The sequence below is a fragment of the Oryzias melastigma genome, linkage group LG1 (genome assembly GCF_002922805.2).
Source record: "Oryzias melastigma strain HK-1 linkage group LG1, ASM292280v2, whole genome shotgun sequence".
NCBI lineage: Eukaryota > Metazoa > Chordata > Actinopteri > Beloniformes > Adrianichthyidae > Oryzias > Oryzias melastigma.
In genome coordinates this window covers 31,152,095-31,172,595 of record NC_050512.1, presented here as the reverse complement: position 1 = coordinate 31,172,595, position 20,501 = coordinate 31,152,095, and the positions used below count along the sequence as shown (strand labels likewise).

Genomic DNA, 20,501 nt, shown 5'->3' with positions numbered 1-20,501 from the left:
AACATATAGATTTATTTAAAAAATGAATTCTACACCGTTGTTGTTGTGTTTTTATTAGGGCTGGGAATTTATTAAAAAAAAAAAAATAACAAATTAATCGCAAACCTGGGAAAAAATGAGTCGCAATTCATTTTAAAAATAAATTAATTTTTAAAATCAAGTTTTTCTTCATCTTCTGCACAAAAACAAGCATTAGGAAGTGACATGAGGTGCTATTTATTGCTTTCCTTTGCTGAGGCTCAGCGACGCGTATTCGTGTTACTGTGACCAATCAAAATTGATGAGGGAGGGAACATCAGTCCCAGTGGATTCACTGACTCCTAGAACTGTAATAATTACAATCAGAAAATGACTGTTTAGTCTGTGCTGTACTAGTCTGAAGTTGTCCCAAGACGGGCGTAAAAAGCAGAAAGCTGAAAATAACTAAGTTTATTTTAGGATAACAAAAAGTTTTGGACTTTTATATATTTTTTTGACCAAAGAACAATATTTTTTTCAATTTCATTTATTTGGGTTTAAAATAATATTGGCCCAGATTTAGCTCCATACGTCTGGACGATCCTACATGCACTTTCCGCACATGGCGCTGTCTGATCGTGGCGCGTGGACCTACAGAGAGGAATTACGGATTCTGGTTAATTCTATCCGGCCCTCCAGATCATTTTTTTTTATTGTTATTAATTACCCGATGTTATCTTGTGCTCATTTCTAACTTGTATCATTTTGACAAAACACATTTTTTGGAACGATATTGAAAGTTATTTAAAGTTTAAGTTGATCTATTCTGGAATAATATTCCTGACTTAATTCATAATTATGTAAAAAAGTTATGGTTTTTAAAGTTTTAAAAATTGTCATTCTGATAGCTTTTTGAAGTATTTTGGTATTTACTCAAATGTTTTTGTCTATTTTGGAGTTTAGCTAATATTTCAGCTACATGCTAACTGATTTGGGTAATTTAGGCTTTTTTTCCATGTTTAAAGCTATTTTGGTGTTTAGCTAATATTTTAGCTAGTTGCTAGCTATGTTGTCTAAGTTAAGGTTTTTTTCATTTTTTTCATGCTATTTTGGCATTAAGCTAATGTTTTCTCTACATGCTGTCTGTTTTGGCTAATTTAGGCTTTTTTCTATTTTTTTTTTTCTTTTACAGCCACTTATATCAGCTACATGCTAGCTGTTTTAGCTCATTTAAGCTTTTTTTCTTTATTTTTTTTAGGATTTTTTTAAGTTTAGCTATCTTTTAGCTACATAGTTGCTGTCTTTTTAACCTAAGTAATTTGTTTGTTTGTTTGTTTGTTTTTCAGGCTAATTTGGGATTTAGCTAATATTCTAGCTGGCCATCATCTTCAGGATTTTCTACTTTCAGCTTCAGCGTTTTCACCTTTCAATTTCAGCATCTTCAGCTATCAGCACTAGTATCTTCAGCATTCACACTCATTATCACAGGTAATGCTACAGTATATATCTAGTTCATAATTATGGTAAAATGTTACATTTTTAAAGTTTTAAAAACATAGTTTTTAATAAATGTTAATCCTGTTCAGCCCTGGACCCAAGGTGTGTTTTAGATTTTGCCCCCCTGTGTGACTGAGTTTGACACTCCTGCTATAGATCATCGTCAGACAATTCTTCCAGTCAGACAGAAACCCCAATAATTAATTTCACCTTATGATGACTTTTCTAACAGTTTCTAAAATGTTTTTTTCTTCATCTTAAATATTTACTGCGATGTCTGAGGAGATGAAGAAAAGAAATCAATGCGGAGCTTTTATGTTCCGGTCATAACTCACTCCAACGATACCAGCTGAGGTCTGCATCACCCCCGCCCCTCAAAGTTTTTCACCATTCATGCTTTTCATTTCAAACAGTCCAGGTGAATGAATTTCTCCCCAGGTGATGTTTAAAAAAAGCCCCAAAATCAAAGCTGCAGAAACGGATCAAACATTTTTTTTTTTGAGCGAGAACCCTTTTCTGGCTGTTCTCTTGCTGAGTATGAATCCGACCTAAGCGGAGGCCGAGGAGTCAATGGGGCGACTCCTGACTGGAGAAAGGTGCAGAAACGTGTCACATCATTGGTCAGTAGATGTGGTGTCTCCATGTTTCCTTTGGCTTGTTCACAGCAGAACTCAGAGTTCTCCGTCTGCTGGAACGTCTGTTTGGATCGCTGCTCTCACCTCTTACTGCTGGATTTAAGTCAGTTTTATCTATATATGGTTTACATATACGCCACTGAAGCTGGAGTTTAATACAAATATGAAACTTCTTCTCATTTTTTCTTTGATCTTGATCTGCTTCAGCTCTCCTTCTGAAAATCTTTAAGGAGTTTTCTCTTGGCACGCTAACAGAAGCTGCTTTTAGCTGCAGATCTGCAGGAATCTGAGAATCAAACATCAAAGGAATTGAGACGTAGAAAACTGTTTAGTAAGTTCAAGTTCTTGGAGTTGTTTTATTTATTACTGTTTTTTTCTGGTTTCTGATATATAAAACTTTACTAATATACATTAACCCTCTCAAACATGAAAAATGATCAAATCAATTAAGATTTATTTACTAGTTTTATTCATCTTTAGGAATACAAAGAGTTATATATTTACATTTGAAAGATATATTTATCTGTCCACTACTGTAAATGTAATTATATGGTAATTGTCAGGTATCTGTGTAAACCTTTCAAAATATATGTTGTAATTTTGTTTCGTCTATCTCCATATTTATCCAAAACAAGATTAAAGACAATATCTCAAAATTGAGAATAGAGTAACAGAACTAACAGTCATGAACTCTGATCCATCATCAAAGGATCTAGCTTCTGATCTAGCAATCAGAAGTGGGCTTGTTGGAAAGCCACACCCTTACTACTTGAAAGTTGGACTTGGGGTGCTACCAGGCTCCACCTACTTTTATTGAGGCGTCTGATTGGTCTGTTTATAACTTAAACTTCAGAAAAATATCATGGAAAGAATTGATTATGAAGAAGATGTTAAAAAAAAGGAAGAATGTTTATTCTGACCAATAGAATGACTGAGGACCAGCTGTTTATTTTTCTATAGAAGTCCATGGAGCCACTGAGTACTTCCTGTTTGGGTCATTCAGTGATTCGGAGTGAAATGGGGAGGAGATGCAGGACGAATCCAAACGTTTCAGATCCATCATCTCTGTGTGGGGTTAGCTTGAACAGGTAGACGTCACTCTCATCCGTCCTCAGCCGTTCCAGCTCCTTGTTAGACCCCCCCAGGCTGAGAAATGCCTCCTGTCTGCACGCTCGCTCATGAACTTTGAAGCTGCACTCGTGCACGCTTTATTCCTGTCACCCATTAGACTGCTGCTGGCTTGTTTCCCTCTGAGGTCGACGTTTTCCGCTGTTTGTCGGAGCTTCTCTGATTCTGTTGTGCAAGAGCAAAAGCAACTCTGCACATTTAAAAGGAAAACAACTTGCAAAGCAGCTGACTCAAAGCATTCCTGTACGACTGGCTGTGAATGTGTGGATTAAAGCTTACACAAGCTTACACCTATGAAGGGAAATGTGACAGATTCCACTTGAAGGCAGCTGGAGCATCTCAGCTCTAATGGGGGATTCAGAGGAAAAAGTGTCTGTTTCTTACAAATTAGAGAATAAAAATGAGCCACCGTGGAGTATTCTGCCTGCTGTTTTACTGTCACTCTACTGTGGCTTCACTTCTTTTGTTTCTCATGGTTGTCTTGATCTGTTTGTTTCTGCTCCTTTTTTCTCTGTAAATTCAAATCAATTTGCTTGTTAGCAGCTTCCCAGACTTTTGGAGCGTTTCATCACTTCTGCAGAACGCTGCACAGCCGAGTGCTCACTTGGTAATGATTCTGGAACTGTGTAAAACCTGAGGAATTAAAGGTTTTCATGGATCGATCTGGACTCTATCCTGAGGTCAGTTCTGAACAAACTGGACCAAAAAACAAAGAGACAAAATCCTAGTTTCTGCACTTCCATGAAACTTTTCAACCCTGTTTCCTTTGTGAAAAATTGATGTTTTGGAGTTTTCATATCATGTAAACTTTAAAATGTGATGCTTTAATGCGAAACAAAATTCTTTTTTCATTCTAAAGCTACCAATAATTGTAGTAATAATAAATTATATTTCATATAAACCAATACTGATTGCTGGTAATCAAGCCCCAAATCCACTTGTTTTGTCTGTTGACATCTATAAATGAGATTTAAAAGTCTGTTGGTTGTTCCCACATTTTTGACAATTTAAAATAAACTTCCTGAAATTACAGTCTAAACCCGTCTTTGTGCTGCCCCCTACAGGTTGAAACCATTTTTACAGTTGAATTTTGTGATTCAGGAATAAGGTGTAATGTTGTAGCACGATCGCCACCTAGTGGCCAAACTGAGACGTCCTCCAGGAGAAGCAGAACAATGTTTACAATGTTAATGATCTGAACATTTTAGTTAGAACTTCTCCTTTAGAGAATCCATGTAACACTGGATGATATTAACAATCTCAATATTTTACTGATACATTTTACAACATATGAACTGGATCAGATTAATATATATATATATATATATATATATATATATATATATATATATATCCAAAATATATAGTAGATTATTAATGTATTTCTAAACAAATGTGTGTAAATGAATTGAATTTGATAATTGAAAAAATCAAAATCAAATCGATTCAGGTTCTTGAGAATCGAATCTAATCGTTTCTAGAAGTTATAATCAATACCCAGCCCTACCCTGACCCCAGCCTGGTCCGCGTCTGGTATTACTTCTGGAAACAATACTGTTCTGTAGAGGAAGCAGGAACCGAGTTAAGGTTAGGATTATGATACCAGTGCGGTCCACGTACCAGACCGGTACCGGTTTGTGGCCTGGAGGTTTGGGAGCCTTGATTTAATTGGTCATCAAAAAACAACAAGTTGGGAAAACCCAAAACGTACATTTTTGACGTGGAAGGTCCTTAGCCATGAGTCAATTTGTGACACGATGGGAATGAGAATGTGTTCCAGTATGTTAGCATCGCAAGATAACATCAGGCAGTTTATAATGCTAATATAAAATGATCTGGAGGGCCGGATATAATCCCCCAGTTGGATGGATCCGGCCCCCGGGCCTTGACTTTGACACATGATTTAAATTATCCTAGAACTCATCTGTGTTCCTCACAACCATTAGTCTGAACTTTTAACCAAAACACCTAAAGAAATACATATTTTTTGGTCTTTTAAAGGCTGAACTTTGCATTTTATCCCCATTACCTGTGGTGGCATTCATAACTCTGACCTTACGCCGGGCGTCTTCCTGTTTCCTCTAAATAACAGACACTTCATGTTTTTGAAGCATCTCTAAAAAAATAGATCAGTCAAAGTTCAAGGAAGAGAATCTCAACATCTGTTTTTTCTGGTTTAGCATTCCTAAAGTCATTTTTGGATGAAATCATCAAAAGTGACTGACATGTACACTGACAGCAGCTCTGTCGCTTTGAGAAATGATTAGAGGCGCTAAATTTAGAGCAACAGATTAGAAGATAGAAATGACAAGTTTAAAGCTGCTGTGATAAAAATAAAGATGTTTCTGACAGCAGATAGAAATGTTTTGATCTGTTCTACTTTAGGAACAGAAAATGTGGATGTTTCACTGGTTCTGCTTCTAGTTGAAAACTATGCTGTTTACATAAAAGTTCTTTTTCCCTCTTCATTCCACATCTTTTAATTAATTATTAAAACTTGCTCTCTTAATTTGACAACATCAAGTGTTTTATATTGTGGAAACAGATCTCGTACGTCTCCATAAAAGCAGCAGCAGCAGCAGCAGCTTTGTAAAAGATCTGGAATCATGTCGAGCAGCTGACAGAACTCCGTCCATTATTGGCTAAAAGGAATAATGAAGCCGAGCTGGAAAGATTATGAACCACATAATGGTTTTTAATTAGCTCCCAGTGCAATAGTGCATGACCACCACTGATAAATGAATGTGCAGCACCTGCAGCGTAAGCATACAGACGTCTCGGAGAATAGAAAAATACTGAATCAATCATCTCTGATTTAGTTTAGGAATCCCAGATTATGTTCACATTCCTGCCTGTTATCACAGAATCTGTCATTAAGTGAGGATTCATTCGACGTTTCCTTCTTAAAGGTCGAAGTCACGCCCACTTTTTTTGTTTTTTATCTTATTAATCAAATCAAAATGAAATTAGATAAAACAATTAATCAAATCTGACACTAAACTGAGACAATAAGAATCTTAATGTACTTTTTTAATAACTGTTTTACTTAGAGATCCACCCAGATTTTTTTGTGTTTTTCTATGTTCGTGTAGCTTTTTTCCAAAGATATTCAGGCTTAAGAATGCATTTCTGAGTATTTCTTAATTCAAATTGTTGTGAATCAGGAGCAGAACTCACAACTCAGAGGTGAATTTCGAATAAATTCCTGCCGTTCTGCAGAAACTATGTCAAGAAGATGATATATATTATTATTACTTCGCATGGCCTCATGCCGCGTCTGTTCCATTGACTTTACATTGAAACCGCCTCCACCAAACGAATCGCGGTTGGTGTGAATGCACCTTTAGAGACCCTCCTCACAGTGGCTTTCTGGGATATGTAACTGTAGCCTAAGATGTTCTCCACGACCCTCCACGGGTCCAGACAACCCAAAAACCTGCAGCGCCCCAGCGGGTCACCCCCCCATGTGGATGCTTTTGAATAAAGCCTTACACGGTGTGATGGTCGATGTCTTGACCTGATGAAGGCTTCGAGGGGCCGCCTATCTAATCAAAGCACACGTTTCTTTGCCCTCTGCCGGAGAAAATTGTCCGTTTAAAGCAGCCAGACCTAAAACTGAATGAGGAATAGAGTGGATTCCACTCGGTCTGAACAGATACTTCTGTTTGTGGTTCTTCCTCACTCCCCTCGGTGTGTCTGCAGATGACACGGCACATTCAAGTGACAGAACGGAACCTGAGAGGCGTCTTGACAGTTCTTTTCTCTAGTGTTTCTGCTCAATAACTGCTCCAGCAGGCGCTCAAGGAAAAAAGGCGTCAGCGGGATGTGTTTTGACACGGAGTTACACCCAATTCAGCTGCTCCAAAAAGAATAAAGCTTCTCAATGCATAGAAAGAAATATCTCCTTTTTTAAAGTGACTGTCTCATCAATATTTGACTGTTTTAAATTCAGTCTGACTCTGCAGTTTCTCAAAGTTGATGTAAAAATCAACCTGAGGGATTACGTACATTTTCTCTTTTCCTTTTTAGCCAATTAATCAAACTAGTTTTTTCTTTGTTTTTATTACTGAAATTACTTGACAAAAACCAAACCAATTAATGTGAAATTTATTTATTTTAATTTTCCTCATATAATTGTGATTCCTGTCATCATTCTAATATCCTGCAGACTTACCTTGCTTGTATTAATACATATTTCTTGTTAAACAACTTTTTGGTCCTTCTGGAATAATTCCTTTAAGTTACTGTAATCTTGGGTAAATTAAATGAATTTGATTGTTTTATGGTTTGAATTGTCTTCAGCGACTTGAAACCTCCTGCGTCGTGAAATGGTTCTGTGTAAATAAACAGAATCGAATGACAAACAATCCGATTCAAAATCTGTCTGAAGGCTGACGAACAGGTTTGTTTTTAACTGGTTTGGATGAAGTTCTTTTGTGTGGAAAAAAACCTACAGCTTTTAATAAACTAACTCCATCTGTCAGCAAAAGTAACATTAGTAAACTAATTAATTTCAGAAGCAAAAACCAATTAAAAGGTCGATTAAAAAGTAATTGCTTCTTACTGGTTGATCTTAGATTTTTTTTACTCTAATTCCTGCCGAATGTGTTTTTCTTTGGGCTAAAATCCATCTGATCGAACGACTTTTTGGCCATAAATAATGCAGCGTTGGGCTTTAGATTCGACGATATCCTAAAGTAGAAGTAAAGTTCGTCGGCTAATCGTTTATAGATCAGTGAATATTCAGGCATTGACTGTAAAAAGGTCTGACTGAGTTCCTCCTGGTTTTTAAAGGCTTTTATGAGCAGCCTGTGTTGTTTGTGAAAAACACGCGTTTCATTTGACTTTAAATTTGAACTTTTTACACACAGATCATCTTCTGATCTATTTTAAAAACATTCCTGTTGTTTTTTTCAAGTATCTATATTATGCAAAATCCAATTTTTTAAGCTTTTAAATGCATTCAAATGTTAATTCCTTACAAAAAGAAAAACAACCTTAAAGCAGAATTTAGCTCCATTCACCCTGAATATTTGTATCGATTTAAACCTCTAACCCTGCTCTCTGAGCCAGTTTAGCTAGCAGGTTAACACAGGCCCCTCCCATTACCTGAGAGAGAGCGAGTCCTCACATACAGGTGTACGTGGAAGAACAGCCCCTTCCAAGAAGAGTCTGACTTTTTGTTCTGTCATTTTGAAACATTGAGGTGTTAAATTTCATTTCCATAAATATTAGGAAATAAAGTTTTTTGTTTTCAGTACGAGTAAAATACTTAAGTTCTTTCAAAGTTGGATACTTTCAAACTTTTACTCAAGTATTATTGGAATTGGTGTCTTGTAACTTGCAATAGAGTAATTTTCACAGTAATGTATCTGTACTTTTACTCAAGTATAGTTTTCAGGTACTCTTTACAACTCTGCAAATACCAATACCAACAGCACTTATTTGTTGTCTGCTTACAATGTTTGAATGAAGAAATACCCAGAAATAAATGCCAAAAGTGTTAAAACACGATTTATTTTCATTGTTCTGGATCTTTAAGTTCCTGAGATGTCGTCTTGCTCTTTGGGATTCAGAGTTGTGCTGTGAGCTTGAACTCGTTCAGGCAGACGAGTTGCTGCTCTGGAAGGTCGATGGTCAACATCTCTAAAGTTCACTCCTGTCAGTGCTGTGATGGTAATGAGGTCCCTCCTCCTTGTGAGGACGGCTCTGGACCCTCAGGCGATCTGCATGTGTTTGTTGGTACACAGCCGTGTGTTGGTTTCACACTTGAGTGAGAAGCATCTGCCGGCTCCATCGCTTGACTCAGGCGTGTCTTCTGCGTTGCGCCGGAGGCAGGTTGCAAACCGGATTTTTCTGATGCGGCCATGTGGGAGAGCAGGATGATGTATACATCTGCTGTGCTTACCCCTTCCCTAGCATATGCTGGATCGTATGTCTGTGTGTGCTGGGCGGTGTCACACCTGGGGGGGTGGGCATTACAATTCCCCTGACTTGCCCCGTCGTGAGCAATGCTGCCTCCTATTTTTCTTGATTTAGTGAGATTAGATCAGAAGTTGCTGACGCAGGGAAAGGAGCCGGATGTCTTCAGGGACGAAGCCCGGCGCTCTGTTTTTGTAAGGATGCTCAGGATGTATGTGTCTGTGAGAGTAAATGTCTTTATCTGACAGGCTCTGGAGGTAAAACTGTCCTATTTTCCTTTCCTGTTCAGGATTTTTTTTTCTGTCAGTCAGTCAGCAAACCAGAAACTTCTCGCCTCGATTCACCGCCTCTCTGCAGCTCTTCTTCAAGGAATTTTATTTCCCACCGACATGGATGTTGAAGTCTTTCCTCTTCCGCCTTTCATGTGTGATTCATCCCTCAGTCTGGGCGCACTGGTGTTTATGATGCCTGGCGGCGCCCTTATCTGGTACACCCTGCCGTGGCTGATAACTGGGGCCCGTCAGCCGCCTCTGCCACACATGTCTGTGTTCTGGCTGTTTGTGTGCATGCAGGTATCTGGAAACGTGTCTCTGAGTGTTTGCATGTGTCTCAGGAAGAGGTCCTTCTCAGCAAACACACAGATTACATCCCAGAGAGAGAGGGGGGGGGGTGCAGGCAATGCAAATGTGTTTGTATGTGTACACAGCCAATTTACAAGGCTTTAAAGAGACGCAAAAGCCAGGCGTGGGAGCAGATGAACCCGCTGATCTTTGGGTTATTTTGTGGGGTTTGTGTGAGGGAGTCCACATACCATTAGAGTTGATGGCAGGGATTTTTCCTGGAGTGGTATTTTTTTAATAGTCAAGCACACACAGACACAGGAAGGATTTTGGAACATCAACAAAAACTTCCAGTGATGTCAGATTCTAAGATCTCATGGGTTGCAACCTTTCCTGAAATTACCTAAAGCCTTAATCGCAACAAGGGGTCTGTTAGCAAGAGTCTGGTGATACAATACATCTCACACTATGATATATATCTCAATACACATCTCACAATATGACAGATATCGTGATACGTGTCCCACAAAACGATATATATCACAATACGCATCTCACAATACGATACATATCGCAATACGAATCTTTCAACAGGATACATATCGTGATACAAATCTTACAATATGATACATATCAAGATATGCAACTCACAATATTATACATATCACAATATAATGAATATCGCGATATGTGTCTCACAATATGATACATATCACGATACAAATCTTACAATAGGATACATATTGCAATATACGTCTTGTAATATGATGCATATCGTGATACGCGTCTCACAATAGAATGTATAATGCGATACGCGTCTCACAATATGATACATATTATATGTGTCTCACAATACGATGCATATCGTGATATTTCTCTTGTCTGTATGAGGACAATTCATCACTACTTTTTTTTACGATTTTGACGAAGAAAAACACTCTATCCTGAGTATTTATTCACCATTCATTGTTGAGATACTGTCAGCAACATGGCACAGAGTTTCGGTTCAGTACCCATCCCAAATAAAAACTAAATAGTACATGTCTCATTACAACAAAAGCTGCAAGGCTGACTGAACATTTATCTCAAGCTGGTTCAACAACATCTTGTTGCTGTTTTGTGTAGAGCTGCTTAAAGAGAATCATTGTGTTGCCAACTAGTGGTCAGGGGTTTAGGTCGAAAACAAAATAAGACACTTAAGGATGCTCATAAATAATTAAATAAATATCTTTACAGCATTTTAAATCGATACAAGTATCGGCAAATGAAATATCGCGATTTTTGGGCTATTCGATTTTTCCCAACACCCTTTGTCACAATTGCTTTTATGGGTGGATCCAGGCAGAAAAATATCAAAGGTTGTAGCATGCTTGGTGAACCAAAGGGAAAATGTTCAGGACAAACAGAGAAAAACAAAAAAAGCATTAAATTAAAAAGAAAAATAATCGAAAAGCAAGTATTTGATTCACTCATGGTACATTTTTGTTTTCAGTAATTCATTATCAGAACAATTTTCTCTCCTCTGTTAATCACTTCTCCTGTTCTGTTCACTGACACCATCCACTAACTGCATTGATTAGATCCTCCATCAACACAAAAGCGTAAAGATCTGTCCTTAAGAGGACATCGAGCTGACCTCACTCATCGTTTACTACCTGAACCAACAGTACTGACCTGCTGTTGTTTAACATCACTTCAATAATCAAACTCAAAAAACGGCCTCAGATACGGCTGTTCATCTCATTATGACCAATTCTGAGCTTTACGTTAACCTCTACAGATCTGAGCTAATATTTGAGCTACCGTCTAAACATGCGGTCACAAGACTCCACTTATTAAGAATTAACTAGTCTGGTAATAAAATCTAAATGTGATGTGGATCTCAAGAGGTTAAGGTGTGCTTAAATAAACCACCAGGGCTCCTGTAGGGCCAAAGAAACGTGTCTTTAAAGAAAATGATCATCTTTGCTGATCAGACTTGGTTCTGAGACTGCCTCTAGTCCTTTACAGCACTGGTCTCCAACCTGTTTCAGGCCACAAACCGGTTTCACATTTTCACTCACTGCCCTGTACCAGGTTGGAGCGTCTGATTTTCTTTATAAGCTTCCAGTTTCTCTTAACTTTTGAGGGTAAAGTTTATCTTCATCTGCTGTAAAAAGATCTTCAGCTGCTCTCAACTTTATTTATTAACTCGATTTCAGGAAGGAATCATTAAAATGTGATACAGATTTTCCCTTAACTCATTCCTGTCAGACGTCAACTAGCTTTAGCGGTCGATGTAGTCGCTTTAAGAAACCGTCCACATTGAAGAGAACTGTGGTTGATATTCATTACACCGTGTATTAGGACAATAAAGGCTTTCTATTCTATTCTATTCTATTCTATTCTATTCTATTCTATTCTAGCATTGTTTGATGTTTAATGTGTGACGAATAAATTAAAAAGAAACTTTCACTAAATCTGGTGTTTTCTAGCCATAATAATAAACATGTTTGAACAAACATGGGCTGCACGGTGGCGCAAGTGGTTAGCGCTCTTGCCTCACAGCGAGAAGGCCCCGGTTCGACTCCCGGCTGGGACCTTTCTGTGTGGAGTTTGCATGTTCTCCCCGTGCATGCGTGGGTTTTCACCGGGGACTCCGGCTTCCTCCCACCGTCCAAAAACATGCTTCATAGGTTAATTGGTGACTCTAGATTGTCCCTAGGTGTGAATGTGAGAGTGAATGTGTGTGTGATTGAGGCCCTGAGACAGACTGGCGACCTGTCCAGGGTGTACCCCGCCTTCGCCCATCAGCAGCCGGGATAGGCTCCGGCACCCCCGCGACCCCGAAAGGGAAGAAGCGGTCAAGAAGAAGATGGATGGATGAACAAACATTAGAGCCACTTGCTGAAAATTATGCATAATTGATAATATGCAAAGACAAATTACAACTTGGTCTGCAGTGCTTAATGCATTATACCATCTTTAAAAAATGCCCACAATTGTTGGTAATGTGTGTTGTCATCAGCATCAAACTCGTCAGGTCAGCTGATGTGATTGTTCCTTTTTCAAGATCCAACAGTTTTACACAAACTGTTCTTTTTGGATTTTCTGTTGCATGGAATCAACTTTCTGGGAGGATGAAGTTTATTAACAACAAAAAGATTTTACAACTAACATACATGGATCATTCACAATAACTAACAATTTGTATGATTTGTTGTTATGATATATATGTGTTATTGTTATGATGGGTACAAAAATGAATTTGTTTTGAACTTATTTTAATGTTTTTAGCTTGTAATGTAAATATTATTAATTAGTTTGTGAAATCCTTTGATGTTTTTGTGCGTTTTATGCTCATAGACTCCAGGAAGACTAGCGACATCGTAATGGGGTTCCAAAGAAACAAATAAATGCATTATTTTGTCTGTGGGAACAACTTTGCCAATCAATCCATATTTGGATTAAAGACTCTTTTGTTTGTTAAATAAAAACAGCTTTCTTTTATTTTGAAGTTGAATGTTTCCTTACTGAATGTTTTCTCCAAAAACAAACTTTACAAATATGTTTGTTTTGTTAACTTTGCTAGCTTGTGAGCTACAATTTACCTTTAGGCGCGGCCACTTAAAGAAAGCAACCAATGTATTTGGAGGAGTTTTCCAAAATAAAAGCTTCTTTTAGAATCAGATTACAAATACAATTGAAAAAATGTAGTTAGGGTTGTCTTTTCCCTCTTTGGCCCAGTACTGACTGTCCCACGGAACGGTTCCGGTTTGCAGCCCGGTAGTCGAGGATTGCTGCGTTACAGTATATAGAATTGAAATGATCTACATATTTTAGTATAACTTAAAAATTGGTAAAGTTAAAGAAAAAAGATCTGAACTTTAGCCGCCGCTGAGTATATTTTTACGGCTGCTGTTTACACAAAACCCTGAAGAAAGACACAAATCAAGCGATAAAGAGGTGAGACAGAATGAAATCAAGTCTTTTACACTCTGTAAACACAACAGCTGCACACAGCTGCCTGCATGTGTGGGGAAAGTAACAGACATTAGTTCCACATAATCAATACGCTGTTTTCACTGCTCATTTTCTGCTTTTCTGGGTCTGAAAACATTCAGCCAAATGACTCCACGGGGATCGATGGACTCAACAAATGCACCAAAGCAGCAAGAAAAAAACAATTCTGGGTTTCTGGAAACATTTTTTTCTAAAACACCAAATAAAACAAATGCAATACATGTTATAAAAATGATTTAGACAACTTTTTATGTGTAGTTTTCGTCCCTTTGACTCTGACTTTGTTTTTTCACATGTGGTTGTTTGGTCCAGACAGTTTGTTTACCTGCATTGTTCAGATGACGTCTTCTCTTCTCTGAGTTCTGGTCCAGAACCACAAAGGAAACGTTGGTCCATCTGACAAAAAGGAAGGAAAACAGAGTTTTAGGACATGGCCTTCCCCGTTCATGTCTGTGCACGTCCTCGGTTTGTGGAGCATTAAATCTGGTTCTGAGGAGATTTGGCGTCCATTCCTGCAGCCTTCATTCAAAGAGCTGGTAGGCCGGTGACCAGCCAGCAGATGAGACAACCTGTGGTAATTGGACTCCAGCGTAGCCGAGCATGGCTCTGTCACAGTCTGGGACGGCTGCCATGTTTGTGATGTATAAAGGGTGCAGCAGCACGGACTGCCCCAAAATCTGCTCTGGAACGGGAAGTGTCTAAACCTTTTCTCCATTTCTGGTGACACATTCATCAGTGGGTTTTATTAAGCTTTCAAATGTATTTAAAAAAAAAATAGCTTTTAGTTTTACTTAATCCATCCCAAACTTTGAATCTCTGTATTTGAATTTCTGTTGTTTAAATAAAAACAAGAACATTTTTATTGAAAAAAAAAATGTGTAAATGTATAAATTTAAACATCCTTATTTCATCTGGGATTTTTTTCTTATTGTGGAATAACTTGAATTCTTTCTTTTTTTGCTGTTTTTAGGTTTGCTTGGTCATTTTTTTTGGTGTTATTCTTGTTCAAAAATAAAAATGGAGAAAAAAAGGGCATAACGCTTGAGCATAATAGATGAAGAAATTCAAATAAAAGCTTCAGGCGGCTTTGTACCCGCCCCTTCGCCTCATTGGCTGAGCAGCTACACGCCCCTTACACCTCCCCTCAGCCCCAGCCTCCCTGGTCACAGCGTGACAAATAAATGTATTGTTATTATTATTATTATTATTATTAATGGCAGCTTTTCTGTTGGTTTATCTCCATAGCAAACATCTCCTGTTTTGGTCCCCTGGTGATGACGAACAGTTTGGTGTAATTTTTCGAGGAATCTGTAAAAGTAACATTTCGGATTTCTATGGTAACAGGTTTTTTTGATAGCCACGCCCACATTCTTAATACATTTATTCATAAGTCATGTTGTTTCACTCAGCTTGAGCCAGGGATTCACATTGAATTTTTCCAATGTTCTATTGAAAAAATGCCATTAACAGGGAAACGCCACTTTTGTGAGCTCAACACCCTTCCAGCGTCAAAATCTACAAACTTCTACATCAAATAGTTTTTCCAAGTAGTTTCCCAGGGATTCTCAAGGAGTTATGACAAATCATAACAACTTGGAGGAGTTTAAATGTCTAGAATAGGGGTGTCAAACTCAATCGCACAAATGGCTAAAATCCAAAACACACCTCGCTAGCCACACAAGTTAAATATTTATTGAACACTCTAAAACTACAGTTTTAAAACTTTAAAAACATAACTTTTTAACATAATTATGAACTAGATATACAGCATTACCTGTGATGATGCTAGTGTGAATGCTGTAAGCTGAATTTGGTCGATGAAAATGGTAGCTGACATGATTGAAGCTAACAACTGAAAATACTGAAGCTGATAGCCAGTTAAAATATAAGCTAAATGCCAAATTAGCATGATAAACTAAAAAGCAACAACTTAGGTTAGCCAAAACAGCTAGCATGTAGCTGAAATATTAGCTTAACTACAAAATAACCTAAAGAATTCTCAGTAAATGCAAAAATAGTCCAAAAAGCTATCAGAATGACAATTTTTAAAACTTCAAAACTAACTTTTTAGAATAATTATGAATGATAAAAATGCAGGAATATTATTCCAGATTAAATCAACTTCAACCTAATTTCAATATTTTACTTTTCATAAAAATATATTTTGTCAAAATTATACAAGTTAGAAATCATGCAAGATAACGTCGGGTCATTAATAATAATAAAATAAAATGACCTGGAGGGTCAGGTAGAATTACTGTGACATATGTGGTGTAAAAGATACTAAAGACGATGTATTTGGAAAATTCAAGATGGCAGCCTGTTCCCAAGGGTCAAAGGTCAACAAAACTTCAGTGGGGTTGTAGACTTAAAATGGCGCCACGTGTGTGAATTTTATGTCTTTTATTGTGAGAAAATCGACAAATGTTACACTTTATCACAGAATGGCCGCCAAGCCGTAGGTACTGTGGCCATCCCATAATAATTTCAAAACTTCCGTTGGATGTCCGACATGTCTGTTATGGTCTCAGTTGTGGATTTGAAAAACATTTTTGAGCCCCAGTGGAGAGTTTGGTCCAGCTCGATTTTGGACAGTTTATTCTGCTGTGATGTCATCTTTATCTTCAGTAAATGTTCCTCCTTCATCACAGAGGAACATCGATCTTAACGCCATGAAAACTACAACAACAAGAGAAGTTTTACTCTTTTATAAAAAGTGAAACTTCCTCTGAGGATCTGGTTAATTCTGAAGTCGCCGATGTCTGTTTTAGTTCTTCACTTTTGTAGAAATGTTCATGTGCAACAATAATGAGCCTCTAAATAAGATCATATTTTTATAAAAAACTATTCAGTTAGAGCTGTTTTTATCACACATATTGGTTTAGTTGTTAATGCCACGACTTTAGTAGAATCTAGCCGCTAAATGAAGTGTATTATTTGAACCGTTTGAGCCAGAATTTTAGCATGAAATCCCTCGCAGCTTTTGATAATTACCATGGAAGTTGAATAAGAGAGATTTGATGAAATCCTCCCCTCAAGTCTTATCAAAGCAGATCTTCTGCTGGGAGCCCATCAGATAGTGTTGATGCTCGTCTAGATCCTCTGTGATTACGGCCGTGCAGCAACGCAAGCAGATTAAAAGCTTCAACTGAAGGCTGATTTCAGATTTTCGCCTCAGGATTTGCCCTCCAGCCTGGATACAGAAACCCTTCATTAATGAAGGCCATTGAGGCTGGAACGATGGGGAATCTGCTTGATCTCAACATGGTTTTGTAAGGAATCCTCTGATGACAGCTGTTGGGAATTTCTCCAGTTCACTGTTAGAAGGAGACTTTTTCTTATCTGGTTTTAACTGATGAGTAAACACAAAGAATTAACCTCTGCATACTTTGTACCAACCGTGGTTGTTTTTCATCCTCACAGGTGATGGAGGTTTTCTCACTCGAGTGCTTTTACATCTAGTTATTTAGGAAACACTTTTATTTAAACCACTCCTCCAGTGGGAGGTGCTTCTGAAGGACAGCTGGCGTTCGCGGTTTTTCCGTCTCTCTGTGATCCAGTTTGAAGTTTCAGTTGCTCTCTCATGATTCTGAGCTTTTTCTAGCATCCGGTTTTCTGATCCAGAGCGATTTGAATAAAAAAATACTCAGAAATCCAGTTTTAAATGTAAAATTTCTAAATAGATCTTCTACTATAAGAAAAAGACTACAAGAAAATGTTGAAAGCACAAAAAGACGCTTTTTATTGGAGTTTTTTTTTTTTTTAATGCTGTCAGAAAGCAGACTGTTGTATATACAGTAAATCCTCCTGCGGACTGTAATGCAGATGGGAAAACACAAACCAAATTTCCATAAAAACCTTGAAATAAAATTCTGTTCAACTCTAACTAAACACAAAGACAATAGTAATCAGATTACCAGAGACATCTGTTCCTCCCTCTGAGCCTGAGAGGACACAACACTCCTGACGTGTGCAGACATGCGTTGGTTCATGTTGAAGGAGGCGTTTCTGTCGTCTGTTAGCTGTCAGAGCTCAATATTCCCACACAGAATAAATCTCCTGTCGGTGTTACTGTGTGGGAATGATTTGTAAAAACAAAAATCTTAAATTACTGGTGATGGAGGAGCTGAAGTCAACAACACCTGACAATTATAGAAGATTTGGTTTTCCATCCTCACAGCAACAACAGCAAAACCCCTGCTGAATGTGGCTGCATGAGACGCTGTTTTAGCAGAGTTTTCTTTTTTAATAAACACGTGATTTGACTAGAAATAGATTTATGGTTTAATGAAGTGTAATTAAGAGTAATCAAATTAAAGTGAATGGATGAATGGATTTACAGTAGTTTGATACGATGAACTAACTCTTGAAACAACTTCACATCTTCTCCTTCAGTTAGATTGTTCATTGTAATCGAGATCAGGGATCTTCAACCTTTTCAGGACAGATTTAAAGTCAGAAACTTTTACGGACTGATCTGAACAAGGCAGGAGTGAGCGTCCACACTTTTATTTTTAGCTTCCAGTTTCCCTAAACTTTTGAGGGTAAAGTTTATCTTCATCTCTGTGGATTATCTGCAGCTGCTGTAAACTTTATCTGTTCACTAGATTTCTTGCAGGAACCATTAAAGTTTGATGGATGGATTTTTGACATGATCGAGTTGGATCTAGTGGAGAGAATCCAGAAGTTTTCCAAAATAAAACTTCCTTCTGAATCCAATTAGAAATAAAGGTAACTCGGGGGTTGAGGACTTCTGATCTACCATACAACCATGTTGGACACTTGGACTCAGCTGATTTTGATGTCTGTGTGAAGTCATGTGGGATTCAGACATCCACCTCCCAACACCTGAACTCCTCCGACCTGACATGTTAACCCGCCTGCAGCAAAAACTAAAGTCCATCGTTGTTTTCTGAGGGAATAACAGATGCAGTCGGGTGCAGCTTCACCTTTCTCGCTGTTGTTACGACTCTGCCTGCATAACGGATTAAATGTGTGTTGCAGGTTCCTCGGCGTGCCCCCTGGCAGAGGAAGCTGTCCACTCACCGGTCCGCTGCCCTTTGACCTCATTTACACCGACTACCACGGCCTGCAGCAGATGAAGCAGCACATGGGGCTGTCGCTCAAGAAACACAAGTGAGTGAAGCTTTACCTGCTCACCTGTGTGTTCATTAGCAGTGTTTATAGATGAATTAATGGGGGTAATAAGGTGTACCTGTCTCCTCCAGCTGTCTGTCTGTAACTCACTCAGCTTGTTAAATCTCACAAACTCACTCATGTTCCTTCTCCCTCCAAGCGCTCATTTCCAACCTATTAAAGGATCATTAAGAGCAGAAATTAAAAAAAACAACACAAATGATTTTTGAAGATATGGCAGAGCGGTTTTACCTCCGTTACTCTGCACCGTGCTGCTCTTAAAACCACACAGACTGTAGTAGAAGAGACGCTAACGAACGCACGCGCAGCTCATTACTGCAGTTCTCCTGCAGCCTTGGGCTCACTTCCATCAGGACGGCCGCTGCACACAGACGCCACAACAGAAACAATTTGCATGGATTAGATGGTCGTTTTTCTGCTGGTGCAACGGTGAGCTCATGGACTTAAAAGCTCAGAAATTAGGCCATGAAAGTAATGAGACGGAGAAAAGAAACCAAAGGAAACAAAGAGGGAGGATGTGGAGTGCCAGAGTTAATTGTGTGAGAATTCACACGAAAGTGATTCTCCTGCTCCTTTAAGAGCGTTTTGTGCACGTAAAAACTCAATCACATTTTGAGAGATTTCATCAATCTTGGTATCAAAAAGTTCAGCTCGTTCAAAACATTGCTGCTTGTGATTTTGTTATTCATAAACTTTATAGTTTTTGAAATATTAAGCAAAATATGCCCCATAGAAAATGAATGAGAAAGTCTTCAAATGTCGAAATTATTAGTAGATTAGCAACAAACCTTTAAACATATTCATCAGCTGTGTTTCCATCTTTATAGTAATTAAATAAAATGGAGTTTAGCTAATAATTTAGCAACATGCTAACATTTTTGACTAATTTGTTATGCAGTTTTTTAGGCTAATTTAGTGTTTAGCTTCTATTTTAGCAACATTCTGTTTTTGATTATTATAGTTTAGTGAAGAATTTTAGGCTATTTTGGAGTTTAGCTAGTATTTAAGTAATGTGCTAGCTTTTTGGCTAATTTGGCATCCACTAAGATTTGTATGCAAATTTGGAGTTTAGCTAATATTTTAGCAGCATGCTAATATTTTCAGCAATTTTTTAATCTACTGAGGTTTTATAGGCTTATTTAGAGGTTAGCTTCAATTTTAGCAACAGGCTAACGTTTTTAACTAATTTAGTTTACAGGAATTTTAGGCTAATTTAGAGTTTAGCATCTATTTTAGCAACAGGCTAACTTTTTTGACTAATTTAATTCACTGAGGAAATTATAGGCTATTTCGGGGTTAAGCCAAAATTTAGATAATGTGTTAGCTTTTTTGGCTAATTTGGCATCTACTGCGGTTTTTGTATGCTAATGTGGAGTTTAGCGTCTATTTTAGCAACAAGCTAACTTTTGTTGCATAATTTGTTATCTACTGAGGTTTTTTAGGCTAGTTTCGAGTCTAGCTTCTATTTTAGCGACAGCCTAACATTTTTACCTAATTTAGTTTAAAGGGATTTTAGGCTCATTTAGAGTTTAGCGTCTATTTTAGCAAGATACTAATGTTTTTGACTAATTTAGTTTGCAAGAATTTTAGGCTATTTTGTAGTTTGTCTAATATTTAAGCAATGAGCTAGCTTTTTTGGCTA

At 37.8% G+C, this 20,501-nt stretch overlaps 2 protein-coding genes across 6 annotated transcripts in view; one reads left to right on the top strand and one right to left on the bottom strand.

The window, feature by feature from the left end:
• The window catches only part of LOC112157183 (B-cell receptor CD22), an 821,740-nt gene that overhangs the window by 292,572 nt on the left and 508,667 nt on the right, over positions 1-20,501 (bottom strand). The window lies entirely within an intron of this gene.
• Positions 1-20,501, top strand: part of LOC112157180 (alpha-1,6-mannosylglycoprotein 6-beta-N-acetylglucosaminyltransferase B) — a 186,345-nt gene that overhangs the window by 109,454 nt on the left and 56,390 nt on the right. For all 3 annotated transcript variants that reach the window (XM_024289781.2, XM_024289780.2, XM_024289779.2), the window contains exon 9: positions 18,707-18,838. In XM_024289781.2, coding sequence (XP_024145549.1) covers positions 18,707-18,838 — 132 coding nt within the window. The remainder of the gene's footprint in view (positions 1-18,706; positions 18,839-20,501) is intronic.